Here is a 16,215-nt window from a genome sequence, read left to right as displayed (position 1 = left end):
CCCGTTGCATTACGAACATTTGACAACACTGACTTAACTAAAAACCATCAAGAGCTTTCTCTCATTCAGCCACATTCAATTAAGCTTAATTTTGTTCATTCACAATGGAAGGAATAGCTGCATTGCGTTTCAAATGGCATTGCCTCCATCAGCACTCTGGTTTCAAATGCTTTTACCACTGACCTTAAAGGTTTTCCTGGGCAAATTCAACACCATTACATCGCTTTTGGCTAGATTGTTCCAAACACATTGACTTCAGGAATTATCCTGTGTATCTAATCCTAAACACATTTACTTATCACTGCTTATTTGTTATGCATTTCAAGCATACATATCCTTCTTAGGTTAGAGCATATATCTTAGTTTGTAGTGGCTCTTTCTTTCAATCAAACCTCCCCAAATTGTACTAGTTTATTAAATATAATAGAAGTGACATTACTAATTAGAAAACTGAAATTAAACTGTAAATACGGAAATTATCGAAAGAGAAAAGAAATACACACTGGACATTGAAGAAAATTTAGAAAAGAACTAACTGATATATTCAATAATGAATTTTTTTTTTTTGAAAAAACAGAAAGAAAGGGGCATGGTAAAAGTTTGCTTGTAAACTCATTCACACATGTCAAAGACAAAGATGTAGGAAATGTATACTAACCTACTCTTAGTTTAGTGTTATTTTTTTCCATAATGTTGAAAGACGTCTCAAGTTTAAAGCTTCTCTCTATCCATTGATAATAAAGAAAAAGCTTGAGAAATATATGAACATTTTTGTGTATGTGGGCAAGCAACGAATAAGGTAGACAGAGCAATATAAGTAGTAGTTGGGAAAATTTTATTATTACATATGCAAGACATAATTTGATATAAAATAAAATAAAATCCAGGTGGATATACTATTTTTATTTTTTAAAAATCCGAGTCTAGCCGCACGGCCATACTATTTTTTTTAAAAGACCGCCCGGGCCCATTTCTCCACGTGTCAAAAATGGTATAGCCGGACGGCTATACTATTTGTAAGGAAAAACAGGGGATGTCTAGCGGCCGTCCAAATAGTATAGCCGAGTGGCTATACTATTTTTGTTATATAAAATTCCGGGTATAGACGCGCGGCTATATTATTTATTAAAAAAAAAACCAAAGACCCACCTGGCGCCTATTTGGCCACGTGTTAAAAATAGTATAGCCGCGAGGCCATACTATTTTTTTTAATAATAAAAACCGTTGTATAGCCGCACGGCTAGACCGTTTATTAAAAAAAACCCTGAGTAGGGCCGCCCGGCTATACAACCTAAATCTGTGCAAAATACAAGATACATGACAACCCTGCTTGCTTCATATGCCAACTAAATGCATAATTTAGTGTATTCCAACCTTGAATTGAATTTTTAAATAGGTTCAAAGTATTTACCTTAATTCAGATAAGTGAGAATTATTTGTGAGGGGTGCACTTACTGATCTCAAAGTACAGAGGCACAAAAATATTCAATTTCATTGTACAAAGCAACATAACATTTGGCGTCTCGAAAACAAACATCATATCATAACATTGATTCTCAGAATAAACAGAAGCTGTTTGCTCACGAGCTCATAGAACTACAAGGTTATTACTACTAATCAGAATTCTGGCACGGCCTTGCTGCTAGCAAAGCATGACCTTGTATTTTTCTGTGTTTTCTCTTTTCTCATTTTTAAGCTAAAAAAAAACAGTAAAATTTATTTTAAAAAACCATTAGAAATGTCCCGAAGAGACAAGAGGGGCCTTCTACTCAACAGCACGATTCTTCTTGTGAAAAAGCCGAAGTTATACTCCATTTTCTTTGTTCTCCTAAAATGATCAGTGGGGTCTTCCACTCAAATTAAGTAACAGAATGATCTTCACCAAAAACAAGAGAGAGAGAGAGAGAGAGAGAGAGAGAGAGAGAGAGAGAGAGAGAGAGAGAAGCTGAATTTCTTGACTCTCGTAAGTCCCTACATTGAGAAGCTGAATTTCTCAAACACAATTGGCTTCTTGCCTAACTACCTTGACAAGACCACATGAAGACAAAGCCAAAAAGAACAATGTTTTTTTTGCAAGAACCACCGCCATAGCAAACTTCTCTTGAGTTCAACGTGCCTACAGTAAACCTCTCTTGAGTTCAACGGGACCATCCTTGTTCTATACAAATACGTAACAAAAGCACTTCCAAAAACAGTAAATGTAAAAAACAGCAAGCAAGATTTTTAAGAAAAGTAAATCACACATATGCTCGCTTGCACTTGCATATAAAGCTTAGGAAAGAAGAGAAGTAGGGTTATTACGCGCCAAGGAACCCTTACGCGCCAGTTGCTGTAGTTCCTAGAACATGATGTCAAATATGCAGTGCAAGAACTATCGATGGAAACTTTGCAAACTAGAGATCCACCATCTCAACACTAAATGGTGCAATTTAATATAATAATGAAAGCACACAACCATATTAGAATTCCCCGTGAGTGATTAGTGGGTCGTTTACTTGTATAACGAAAAGTGATGCTTGACTCAGACCTTTGTTAGTTTGTTGCATATATTTAGCCACCAACCCTGCACAATATATAATAAAATGAGCAGCCTTTCTGACTTGTATCAATCTATGCTCGTCTTGCTCTTTTTCCACTTTGGCAAGAATACCATACTAAACTACGTGGGAACAAAAATAGCACAAACATTTTTCTTGATTTCCCCCACACCTAATTTATCATATATTAATCCCCTCTTCTATATGCGCAATAGCACAAAGTTTCAGCGCACTCAAACACAACATACAGCCATACACAAACACTTGGCTACTCTTTGCTCACAGCCAGCCTTAACATAAATACGTAAGAGACTCAGAGAAGAGAGAAGAATAGAATGACTAGCGCAGGAGTTGCTAGGATGATGTTTCAGTATGTGTTTGAAGGAAGCCGCTCAATGCGGGACTCCAAAATTGAGCGAAGGCCTTGCCATAAGAACTGCAGTTGCGCTCTGCACAGGTCCGAGGGGGGTGTTTGCTCCAATGCTTGTCAAAGGAACATTTCCTTTCCCAAGAAACTGTCATGGAGTGACGGTTCCTTGTGCATGCAGGCAGTGGCTTCTTCCAGATTCTCTTCTCCTCTCGTAGACGACATGTCCACGTCCACAGGAAACAGAGGAAGTGTGAATGGGGTTCATAATTCTGCCTTGCTTTGTGGGGTTAGTTTCTTGATTTCTTCTACCTTCATCCAAGTGTAAATTCTACTGAGTACATATTCCTCCTGTAATTAAACATTATTTTCACCTTTCTTCAATACAACTGAAAATACCAGTTATGTGCTGGGCTTTTAGCCCCCTTTGTTACCCAAAAAAAAAAAGGAGTTAAAATAGCAGCCCATAAGTGAAACACAGCGTTTCACTAACCCTATCTTCACCTTTTGTTGGACGAACCCTACCCTCAATTATCTCTCATCTCTCCGCCTCCATCACCTCCCATCTCTCAGCCTTCATTTCTCTGCCTCCATCATCTCCTCTTGCGTGCCCTTGAAATAAGGTGAGCCCAGCCGCAGCTATGAAAAAAAGAAGAAAAATTCAAACATACCTCTGACGAGTAGTGAAGAAGCCATCGCCGCCACTGGTTGGATCGAGAAGAGTAGAGAAGCAGCCACCCGACCCACCAGGCGGCCTAGGCGGGCGCCCAAGCGCCGCCTAACTCCCTAGCGCCTACCCCTAACGTTTAGGGTGAACTGCAGCGGTGTTCTTCCGCCTAGCGCCTAGGAGCGCCTAGGCGCCGCCTAGGTCGATTTTTCAGAGTTTCTACTTCTTCTTCTTCTTCTTCTTTTTGCGGTGGGGGGTGAAGAGATAAGAAAACATGTAAAAAGGGCATGAAAGATGAAGAAAAATTAATAAAATAAAAACAAAAAATTATTTTTAATTTTACTCAACAATCATTTTATATTAATTTGTCCCTTAAATGTGATATGAATCATCGGATTTTTGACTGGCATTGGCCTAATGCATGAAAGCACTTGTGATATTAAGAGTAGAACGGAATTGTTTCTGTTCTTAATATGGAGGAGACATAAAGCCAAGGCAGAACTAAGCTGGTGGGTGTTGAGTTTTCTGCATATTTCTAACATAAAGCCAACTCACAACAACTAACAATTGCAAGAGTAGAGACAGAGAGAGAGAGTGGTAACACCTCTTAAATACATCTGATGAACTATGTATGAGCCCTAATCATACCAAGAGTGTTATATTGGAATTTAATGGTTGATTTTTTTTTATTGTTCTTCACTGTGTGGTGGATGTCTTGATTTGGATTTATTTGTTTCAAAATCAAGAGATTTTCTTGAACTTCTCCCTTTAAGAATACTTAATATAAAAAAATGAACAATTGGATTGTGTTTATTAAGCTCTTAATACTGCTTATGGATTGAAAAAAAGTGGTAACACACTGTCCAGAGAGAGAGAGAGAGAGAGTGGTAACACACTCATATATACATCTCATACATTGTGAGTTTCACATTATTTTCGCAGTGTTTTTACATCTTTGATCCCCTTTCCTTTCTCACTTTTTTTTTTCAATCAAAAAAATAAAAATATAAAATTAGTTTCTTTACTTTTGTTTTTTGGCCTACTTCTTTAATTTATTATATGTAATTAAGTCTTTTTGAATTACTTTAATTAGTAATTATATTTTAATTATTATTTAATACAAAAAAAAATTAAAGAAAAAGTTCACAAAATAATTAATTTCTATTTATTAAGTCTTTTGTGAAATTGTTTGGGTGTCTTAATTAAATTTCTCCATAGCCCAAGAGCCCTATCCGTTACTATTAGGCCATCACTCGAGTGTCTATTGTCCCTTTTTGGTTTTTCACTTTTTCACAGTTATTATATGTATAAAGATTTTAACACTTTCACGTTTAATAATGTATTATACACGTATGCAAGTGTTTCTCATGTTTAATACACGTAGTTTTTACAAAACTTTCAATACGACACACAAAATTCTCGTATTATACACATAATTTTCACATATTATATAGTGGAATGAATAGCATCTCTGTGAATTTTTAACCAACTCTGCCTCTCAAGTAATATTTGAGGTAAGGAGGTAGAAGAACAAGCCATGAGTTGGTTCCTGTGTTCTGGCAAATTGAATGCATTGTTTACCACATCGATATACTTCAGATGAATGAAGGAATGCCGTCTTTATAATAGCTTCAATATTAAATATGTGCGATCCTTTTTTATTGTCATTTTTTTGATGTGGTTGTTAACACCCTTATTGGAATATATACAGTTATTCTCTTATCCGGATATCCGCACGTTATTATAGTGCGGATCCTATTGTAAACAGGCAGGAAAACAGAGAGGGGTAATACAAAATACACGGCGTCCGCATAAGAGAATTTATGTATATATATATATATATATATATATAATAGTTTAGCCGTTCGGCTATACCCGTTTTTTTTAATATAGATATACTCGGATTTTTAAATTTTAAAAAATAGTATAGCCGTGCGGCTGTACTTAACCCTCCCCTTTAAAAAAAAAACAGTATTATGCTGCACGGCTATACTCGTTTTTAAATTATTATTTTTTTGGGTATAAATAGTATAGCCTGACGTACTCTGTTTTTCTGATTTTTTTTTTCTTTTTTTTAAAAAAAATAAAAAATAAAAAATAGTATAGTCGATCTGCTATACTCTCTATATATATATGTACACTGGGATCCTTTTTTTCTTTTAAATATTTTTCCCCAATTTTCGTTTATCGATTAGAGTAGTTTAGAGCATTATCCATTACTATTAGGCCATTACCCAAGTCTCTATTGTCCCCTTTTCATTTTTTACTTTTTTCAGAGTTATTACCCGTATAAAGAATTTACCACTTTCATGTTTAATACACGTATTTTTTTTCAAAATTTTCAATAATACACACAAAATTCAAGTATTATACACATAATTTTCACATATTAATATTATATAGTGACCAAACTTTTCAGTTGTAACTTGCCAAATTTTTTAATGATTACTAAACAATTTATTATGCAACTAAGTTTTACTAGTTTGTAGAGTTGAAATAGTACAAAATTAATGAAAAATTATTCAAGATTTCCATGTTTTTATTCAAAATTAGCTATTTTCCTCAATATTTTTGTCCATACTTATCTTAAATAAATTACATTAAATATTAAGTATTAACTTAAATAATTAGAGGACTATTCTAAACAAATAAGGTTTTGCTTGGTACTTAAGTAAGTAAATAATTCAACCATTGTTTTGTATATATTTAAAAAAGTGTGAAATTTTAGTATTTAATTTATTTTCTATATCTTTATTACAATTATTATCACAAAATGATACTTATTTATTAAGTTCTTACATGTTTACATTTACTACTTGTTCCTTTTAATAGTTATTTATTATTATTATTTTTTACAACAGAAACTTGTACCCGACTAAGGCTCAGTTTGGTATTGCTTAACTTAAAAAATAAGCAGCTTTGAAAAGAAGTTTTGGAGATTTGAGTGTTTGGTAAAACCAATTCAACCTGCTTTTTTTATAATCTGTTGTCATTCACAGCCAAAAAGTAGAAGCAGCTCACACCCTGCTTCTAAAAACTGCTGCGAGGAGAAGCATGCGGAGGTTTAAATGAAATTTTCAAATTGCCCATATTGCCCTTATTTGTTTCAAACAATTACATGCTATATCCTTGTAATCCCGAGTTCGAACCTCCCAAGTGTCGTTCCTCTTTGATTTTCTGGATTGCTCACCTCATCCTCTCTTTGCAACTTGCTCCCCTTCCTCAATCCGTCAAAGCTACCATCTCAACCCAAAACCTCACCAACCCACCTCCCTATTTTACAGACCCAGAATATCTTCTTTCCCTCCAACTAAAAAAAACCCCAACCTTAGCTCCACAGTTTATCATCTCTACAGCCACATAAAATTCAACACCCAGATTACCCACCAATTATCTCCTTCAGCAAAAGAAAACCAAACCCCCAACTTCCTTGCCTTCCCCACCAAAACACAAACCCAATATTATAATCCTACTATTCACATCCATAAAGCAAAGAGAGAGAGGCGGGCATGTAGCATCGACGTCCCAAGCGTCATCGCCAAACCCAAATACCAAATTTAAAAAAAAACAAGGTCTGGGAAGGAAGAAGAAAAGAGAAAGGAGGAGAAGAGGAAGAAAAAAAGGGCCAGAGGTGGGGGGGCCTGGGAAGGAAGAGGAAAAGGAAGAAAAGAAAACACTGGGAAGGGAAGAAGAATAAAGAAAGGAAGTGAAGAGGAAGAAACAAATAAAAATGAGAAAAAGGAAAAAAGAAGGGTGTCAGCTGCTTTTGAGTTTTTTTTAATTTTTTTTTTTATTAGTTAACTTAAATCATACTTTTTTTATTTTTATTTTATTTTAAACTTTTATTACCATTTTTTGTCATTATACACTCTTACAGCACTTCCGTATAAAAGTTTACCAAACACTTTGACACTGTTTTACAGCACTTCCATATAAAAGTTTACCAAACACTTTGACACTGTTTTTCATACTCACAGCACTTTTACAAATACATATTACCAAACACTTAGCTACTTTATTTTACAGCTGTTTATTTTCATAGCACAGCAGAAGCAGTTTTTTTTAAAAGCACAGCAATACCAAACTAAGTGGGTTTAAAATGGGCTAATTATAAGTACAACACCCAACCATAAACCCCGATTATTGGGCAAACAAAGCACAACAAAAATTTCACCAAAGATTGGCTCCATTTCCTTGAGCCAATTTTACAGATTAAACATGACCTTAATGGCATTGCCTCCACCAGCACTGGTTTCAAATGCTTTTTCCACTTCCTTTTGAGAGAATCCAAAACGATGTGTTATCAGGGGCTTCACATCAACCTTACCACTTCCCAACAATTCGAGGCACAAGGGCCATGTGTTCTTGTATCGGAAAATTCCAATCACATCAACCTCTCTGTATTAAAATCACGAAATCTTAAATAATACGAATAATGCGTGTCACAAGTGAGTCATATGCCTCATGCCTTTATTAGAGATGTGACACCAAATACAATGCAAATAGTTTTACGAACAGAACAAATGAATTAATCAATTTATACCTGGCAGCGGCTGAAGTGAGTGGGAGAGTCAGCTCTCTCTGGCCCATTCCTACAAGGCAAACTTTGCCACCGGAACCAGTAGCACTCAGAGCTGTGGCCATGGTTTTATTAAACCCTGCACAATCGAGGCTTACATCCACTCGAGTTCCCATAGCTTCTTTTATTTTAGCAACTTCTTCAGCAACCTCCTTCAAAATAATTTACATAAACTCATTAGAAAAAAGGGTTGATGTCACCCTACAAATCCCGAACATGTGACAGCAGCATGTACCTCAATATTTGTGGAAACTTTGACGATCTCATGTGCACCAAGAGCCTTTGCAACGGATAAACGGTGGTCATTCACATCCGCCACGACTATTCTAGGTGCTTCGAAGGCACGAGCAGCCAACAATGTAACAAGTCCTATAGGTCCTGCTCCCATGACCAAAACATTTGTTTCTGGACCGACATTAGCCCGACGACAAGCATGAACACCAACACTTAAGGGCTCACACATTGCCCCTTCCTCTAAGCTCACATTGTTTGGTAGTTTAAAACACAGGTCTCCAGGATGGACAACCTGTAAAATAAAATATAAGAAAACATCATGTATCTCAAACACCTGCCTCAAATTTGAATTGCCCACTAAAAAAACTATAGTATCTCAAAGTGAGTGTTGTTATTTGTACTATTTCAACTCACATGACCAGTCCAATTCAATTGGACAATAGTTATAATCGATGTTTGGTAGGCCTAAATACATTTTAGACACAAATCTTGCACAAAAATCCAGAACAGCAGAGAGACTGTAATGAGGGTTATAGTGATGGGGTCTTTAATTATCATACGATCAATTACACTATTATTATTGAAGGGTTATTCGTTTTATTAGTCCCTAAACTTAGACCCGATTTGCATTTGAGTTCTTCAATTTCCAAAATCGTTTCTGTGGTCCTTCAACTTCCGTCAATTTTGTTAACTTTTCTGTTAAATGCAGAGGTAAAATGGTATTTTTATAATTTTATAAATTTAAATTAATTAAAATATGAATAAAATATTTTTATTTTAAAAAAATTCAAGTCTGTAGGAATAAGAACTAATTTTTAATTTTTAGTTTGACTGAGGACAGGAATAAGATTTTTTATTTTTTATTTTTATTTTTTGGGTGGAAGAAATATTCAGAAATTGGAAATTAAAAATAATATAAAAATACAATTTTACCCCTGCATTTAATAGAAAAAGTTAACAAAATTGACTGCATGACCATTTGTCCTAACGAAACTAAAGTTGAAGGATCACAGGAACAATTTTGGAAATTGAGGGACTCAAATGCAAATTGGGTTAAAATTCAGGGACTAATAAAACGAATAACCCTATTATTAGATGAATAAATTGAACCTATCAACACACCTCCTCAACATGACCCATATTCAAAGAAGTCACAATTAAAATAAACTCAAAGTCCAGTCATGCTCTAGTCAGGCTTTAAGGTTCCACTTGTGCCAAGCTTACAACGCTCCACGTGTCATCTTGTGCTAGTTACAACTGGCCTATAATATGCTGCAAATACGTGCATACCTGATTTGCCAGGCAACCATGAGTTGGAGGGGACGCGAAAAACTTCATCTCGGGGCATAGATTATATCGGCCTTGTTTGCATAGCTCACATCGCTTGCAATTGATGCCGGGCTCTAGTGCCACACGGTCACCAGGCACCAGATGCTTCACCTCACTCCCAACTTCCTCTACGATCCCAGCACACTCATGCCCAATTACCATTGGCTCTTTCACCACAAAATCTGCACATCTCATGTTCTGAAATAGTAACAAACAACAACAATCAAAACAGGCCATTTACCAATTAATTTATAGTATATATTGTTTAACAATTAATAAACATCAAGAATCGAATTTCCTGTGAAGACGTGAGTTAGGTTAGTTGATTAGAGCAGTGTGCCCGGCTTTGCTCTATCATGAATATAAAGACCCAAGAAGGAAAAGAAGGGGGAAGGAGGGGGGGACCTTGAAGTGGTGAACATCACTGCCACATATGCCAACAGCCTTGAGTCGAACTAAAACATCACGGGGTCCTAAGAAATACCAAGAAAACAAGGAACACAGGAAGTCAGTTAGGGCAAAAGGATCACAAATAATAATTTGACCGGAAAAGTGAAAGAAGTTGAGTGTTAAAAAAAAACTGTGATCCAGAAAAAGAACAAATTGGTACCGAGATTAGGGAGCTTGAAAGGTTGGATTTTGAGGGTGTTAACACCAAGAAGCCAAGCAGCCATGTTCTCTCGTTCACAACCATCTCTGCTGGCTTCCTCAAAACCATCATCTCCGTCAGGCTTTCCTCCCTTACCCATTCTCTATCTGAGTTTTGTTTTTTTTTTTTTGGTGCTTTGGATTTATGCCAGTCTTTATGAAGCCTGTGTTGAGAGATGTAGGTGGAGAAATGTGATGGCCTGCAACTTCCTTAAAATCTATATGATGACGTGTGGGTCACATCTTTTAATTGCACACCTTATTTTTTTAGAAAAAAAAATTTAGACTAACCACACCTTATTTTTTCAGAAAAAACAAATTTAGACTAAGCACGCCTTATTTTTTTAGAAAAAAAATTTGGACTAAGCACACCTTATTTTTTTAGAAAATAAATTTAGACTAAGAACACCTTACTTTATATATCCATGTCATATTCCATGTCATATTCCATGTCATATTCAACCCCCATCCGTTACATCACTTTTGGCTAGATTGTTCCAAGCACATCAAGATTAGTCAAACACATTGGCTTCAGGAATTTTCATGTTTATCAAATACACAATTTAGAATGATGTTTGATAAACATAACATAAACTAACATAAAAGCCTCTCAATATTCTGTCACATAACATAACATAAACTTTTGTGTGTTTTTTTTTTTCCTTCAGGTTTTTCAATGCGTTTGAGATTAAATATAATAGAAGTCTCCACTATCTTGACATAAAAAGAGAGTCTTTTTTTTTTTTGTTGAGAAATTCTAGGATTGCATTCATAATTCAGTCAAAAAAGCCATTAGCCATAAAAGGCCAAAACAAACTAGCCACAAAGGGCAATTACAATAACGGAGCGGTCTAACATCAAAATTAAGACAATCTGGTGCGCCTCCACTAACGATCACGCAGGATCGAATAAACTCTGGCATAGGCATCCCAACTAAGATTGCAAACTCAGAATAATCAAACATAGATAAAGCTTGAAAAAACCAAGCCATAACAATACAAATAAAACTCTCACAAAGGAGAGATGAAAAGCTCTCACAAAAGGAGAGATGAAAACTACACAGAGAACCCAGAGTCTCTGTGACTTATTCTGAACATAAAGAACCCAGAGTCTCTATAAACGTAACATTATTAATTAAAAAACTGAAATTAAACTGTAAAGCATCATATTTATATAAATAACTCGGCAACATGTGTGCTGACCCTTTTTTATCTTTGACTTTGTATTTCTCAAACTTCTTAGGCTCCTTTGGGGTAGCCCAAGGGGACAAAAGCCCCACCAAAATTGGCTTCAGGAGACATTGGTGTGTATTAAATACATTAAGGGACTATATTTTCTTTCCTTTTCAGGCCACCTTTGAGAAAATGCCCCATAAGGGACTATATATCTATGCACATGTGTTGAATTTGAATGGAACATTTTATTTATATGATCAAGTGTGATTTGCGTGTGATAGGCTAAAAATAATAATTAATTGTTCTACACACCATTTATTTCTTGACTGCAATAGGGTGGGATATAGACAATCTAATTAGGGTTCCTGCCTTTAGTTGCGTCTCTCTACCTTCAATAAGCCTCATGATGATATTAGGTGTTTTCTTGGTGAAGATTTGATTGTATTTGTGCGCTTTGGGATCACATAAGAATATGTTCTTTTTTTTTTTTTTTTGTTCAATCTCCTTGTTCCTTTCAATAGTTGATTTTTTACAACAGAAACTTGTACCCGACTAGATGGGTTTAAAATGGGCTAATTATAAGTACAACACCCAACCACAAACCCCAATTATTGGGCAAACAAAGCACAACGAAAATTTCACCAAAGATTGGCTCCATTTCCTTGAGCCAATTTTACAGATTAAACATGACCTTAATGGCATTGCCTCCACCAGCACTGGTTTCAAATGCTTTTTCCATTTCCTTTTGAGAGAATCCAAAACGATGTGTTATCAGGGGCTTCACATCAACCTTATTACTTCTCAACAATTCGAGGCACAAGGGCCATGTGTTCTTGTATCGGAAAATTCCAATCACATCGACCTCTCTGTATTAAAATCATGAAATCATAAATAATACAAATAATGTGTGTCACAAATGAGTCATATCTCACGCCTCTATTAGAGATGTGACATATAAATAGTTTTACAAACTGAACAAATGAATTAATATACCTTGCAGCAGCTGAAGTGAGTGGGAGAGTCAGCTCTCTCTGGCCCATTCCTACTAGACAAACTTTGCAGAGTCAGCTCTCTCTGGCCCATTCCTACTAGACAAACTTTGCCACCGGAACCAGTAGCACTCAGAGCTGTCGCCATGGTTTTATTAAACCCTGCACAATCGGAGCTTACATCCACTGGAGTTCCCATAGCTTCTTTTATTTTAGCAACTTCTTCAGAAACCTCCTTCAAAATAATTTACATAAACTAATTTAAAAAAAAGGGTTGATGTCACCCTACAAATCCCGAACATGTGACAGCAGCATGTACCTCAATATTTGTGGAAACTTTGACGATCTCATGTGCACCAAGAGCCTTTGCAACGGATAAACGGTGGTCATTCACATCCGCCACAACTATTCTAGGTGCTTCGAAAGCACGAGCAGCCAACAATGTAACAAGTCCTATAGGTCCTGCTCCCATGACCAAAACATTTGTTTCTGGCCCGACATTAGCCCGACGACAAGCATGAACACCAACACTTAAGGGCTCACACATTGCCCCTTCCTCCAAGCTCACATTGTTTGGTAGTTTAAAACACAGGTCTCCAGGATGGACAACCTGTAAAATAAAATGTAAGAAAACATCATGTATCTCAAACACCTGCCTCGAATTTGAATTGCCCACTAAAAAGCTATAGTATCTCAAAGTGAGTGTTGTTGTTTGTACTATTTCAACTCACAGACCGACCTAAATGCATTTTAGACTAAGACACAAATCTTGCACAAAAGTCCAGTCATGAGATGGATAAATTGAACATATCAATGCATCTCCTCAACATAAAGTCAATTCGACTCCATATTCAAAGGAGTCACAATTAAAATAACTCAAAGTCAATTGAAAAAACTGTAGTATCTCAAAGCAAGTGTTGTTATTTGTACTATTTCAACTCACAGACCGACATGCACAGGACCGGTCCAATTCAGGGCCAGTTTGGCATTGTTGTGCTGTGAAAATAATCGCTGTCAGATTTGCTGTGAGAGAAATCAGCTGTGAGAGAAAGCAGTTTGGTGTTTGGTAAACTTTTGGTGAAAAGTGTTGTTGGTACTGATTTCCACATAGTGTTGTTGGTATTGATTTCCACATAATCAAAAAATTATTCCTGCATAATCATTAAACCCAGCGCCTCTTCGAAACTAATTCCCGCATAATCAAAAAATGAAAGCACCTTATTAGCTATTTTCCCTTATAGTTTTCTCTCACAACAATTTTTAATAATAATTATTTTCTCATAGTTTACCAAACGGGCTGGGCTTCCAAATTTTTTTTTAAAATCACTTATCACCCCAAATAAGCAATGCCAAACAAGCACTCAATTCATATTTAGACTAAGACACAAATCTTGCACAAAGAAGTCACAATTAAAATAAACTCAAAGTCCAGTCATGCTCTAGTCAGCCTTATCCAATACTAAAAGTTCAATTCGATAATATTCGGGCCGGCCCTTCAAAGTTCCACTTGTGCCAAGCTTACAACGCTCCACGTGTCATCTTGTGCTAGTTACAACTGGCGTATAATGTGCTGCAAATACGTGCATACCTGATTTGCCAGGCAACCATGAGTTGGAGGGGACCCGAAAAACTTCATCTTGGGGCATAGATTATATCGGCCTTGTTTGCATAGCTCACATCGCTTGCAATTGATGCCGGGCTCTAGTGCCACACTGTCACCAGGCACCAGATGCTTCACCTCACTCCCAACTTCCTCTACGATCCCAGCACACTCATGCCCAATTACCATTGGCTCTTTCACCACAAAATCTGCACATCTCATGTTCTGAAATAGTAACAAAAAACAACAATCAAAACAGGCCATTTACCAATTAATTTATATATTGTTTAACAATTATTAAACATCAAGTATCGAATTTCCCGTGAAAACGTGAGTTAGGTTAGTTGATTAGAGCAGTGTGTCCGACTTTGCTCTATCATGAATATAAAGACCCAAGAAGGAAAATAAGGGGGAAGGAGGGGGGGGACCTTGAAGTGGTGAACATCACTGCCACATATGCCAACAGCCTTGAGTCGAACTAAAACATCACGGGGTCCTAAGAAATATCAAGAAAACAAGGAACACAGGAAGTCAGTTAGGCAAAAAGGATCACAAATAATAATTTGACCTGAAAAGTGAAAGAAGTTGAGTGTAAAACAAAACTGTGATCCAGAAAAAGAACAAATTGGTACCGAGATTAGGGAGCTTGAAAGGTTGGATTTTGAGCGTGTTAATACCAAGAAGCCAAGCAGCCATGTTCTCTTGTTCACAACCATCTCTGCTGGCTTCCTCAAAACCATCACCTCCATCAGGCTTTCCTCCCTTACCCATTCTCTATCTGAGTTTTGTTTTTTTATTTTGGTGCTTTGGATTTATGCCAGTCTTTATGAAGCCTGTGTTGAGAGATGTATGACCTGCAACTTCCTTAAATCTATATGATGACGTGTGGGTCACATCCTTTAATTGCACACCTTATTTTTTTAGAAAAAAAATTGAGATTTTCTATTTAAACCCCACACTTCTCTTAGTTCACCCCATGTTCTAAGTTCACCCCATTTTTTAATTGAAATTTTCATAATTTCTAAGAAAACCCCAGTGTCTTCCCAAACTACCCTTAAATACACTCCAAACTGAAAAAATGAGAAATAAAAGAGATTTTCTATTTAAACCCCACAATTTTCTTTGTTCCCAGCAGAAAAAAAAACACAAACATATAGAACCCCAAACCCTTAGGTATTGTTGAGAGAGAGAGAAAGAGAGAGAGTGAGTTTGTAAACAAGAAGTTGGGGTGTGTGTATGGATATACTAGAGTTAATTATTAAGTTGGATGACCTTTTTTGTCTTTTTACACAATAATAAAACTTACAGCTTAATGATTTAAGTATTGGGGTGAACAAAGAGAAGTGCGGGGTTTAAATAGAAAATCTCAAAAAATTTATACTAAGCACACCTTATTTTTTCAGTTTTTTTTTTTAAAAACTAAAGCACGCCTTATTTTTTTAGAAAATAAATTTAGACTAAGCACACCTTATAGAACAATCCAGCATTTAATGATATTTGCCTACGTATGTCGGTGCTAGTACTCATCTCATGCAAGGCTTTCCTTGCCACATTCAACCACCATCCGTTACATCACTTTTGGCTAGATTGTTCCAAGCACATCTAGATTAGTCAAACACATTGGCTTCGGGAATTTTCATGTTTATCAAATACACGTATTATAATTTGAGTGAATTCAATACATTCTATTAGAACAACATAATATTAATAATATATTTACACGTATTATAATTTGAGTGAATTCAATACATCATATTAGAATGACGTATGTTGTATCGAATAGAGTGCACCAAACCCTAAAGCATAGTTACCAATATTTTTAGGACAAATAAGGTAGACAAATTTGGTAATTTCAGATTTAATTCCACCAAACAGTACCCTCTACATATGGCAGTCGATTTACACAGCAATCAAAACCCATCAAGACAAAGCCTCTCAATATTCTGTCAAATAACATAACATAAACTTTTGTGTTTTTTTTTTCCTTCAGGTTTTTCAATGGAAGGAAGAGCTGCAATGCGTTTGAGATTGGTGCTTGATTTGGTCCTCATGACATTGTCGGCTTCAAACCAACACATTGGTGTTCAGGA

General features: G+C 36.1%; 2 protein-coding genes across 2 annotated transcripts; both read right to left on the bottom strand.

The window, feature by feature from the left end:
* Positions 1-7,523: 7,523 nt before the first annotated feature.
* LOC110764587 (sorbitol dehydrogenase-like) lies at positions 7,524-10,548 on the bottom strand. Its single transcript, XM_088245067.1, has 6 exons — positions 10,324-10,548; positions 10,119-10,186; positions 9,675-9,911; positions 8,386-8,676; positions 8,115-8,302; positions 7,524-7,969 (listed from the first exon to the last, which is right to left on the bottom strand). The coding sequence occupies exons 1-6, from the start codon at positions 10,460-10,462 to the stop codon at positions 7,777-7,779; spliced, it is 1,116 nt and encodes a 371-aa protein (XP_088101193.1). The 5' UTR covers positions 10,463-10,548; the 3' UTR covers positions 7,524-7,776.
* A 1,476-nt stretch (positions 10,549-12,024) lies between these two features.
* Positions 12,025-14,969, bottom strand: LOC110772633 (sorbitol dehydrogenase-like). Its single transcript, XM_088245017.1, has 7 exons — positions 14,758-14,969; positions 14,554-14,621; positions 14,114-14,350; positions 12,845-13,135; positions 12,631-12,760; positions 12,530-12,590; positions 12,025-12,402 (listed from the first exon to the last, which is right to left on the bottom strand). Exons 1-7 carry the CDS (start codon positions 14,894-14,896, stop codon positions 12,210-12,212), a joined length of 1,119 nt encoding a protein of 372 aa, XP_088101143.1. The 5' UTR covers positions 14,897-14,969; the 3' UTR covers positions 12,025-12,209.
* Positions 14,970-16,215: the final 1,246 nt, after the last annotated feature.

The sequence above is a fragment of the Prunus avium genome, chromosome 8 (genome assembly GCF_965620075.1).
Source record: "Prunus avium chromosome 8, drPruAviu1.hap1.1, whole genome shotgun sequence".
Lineage (NCBI taxonomy): Eukaryota > Viridiplantae > Streptophyta > Magnoliopsida > Rosales > Rosaceae > Prunus > Prunus avium.
The sequence above is the reverse complement of the archived record's forward strand: the minus strand, read 5'-3'. Positions and strand labels throughout refer to the sequence as shown.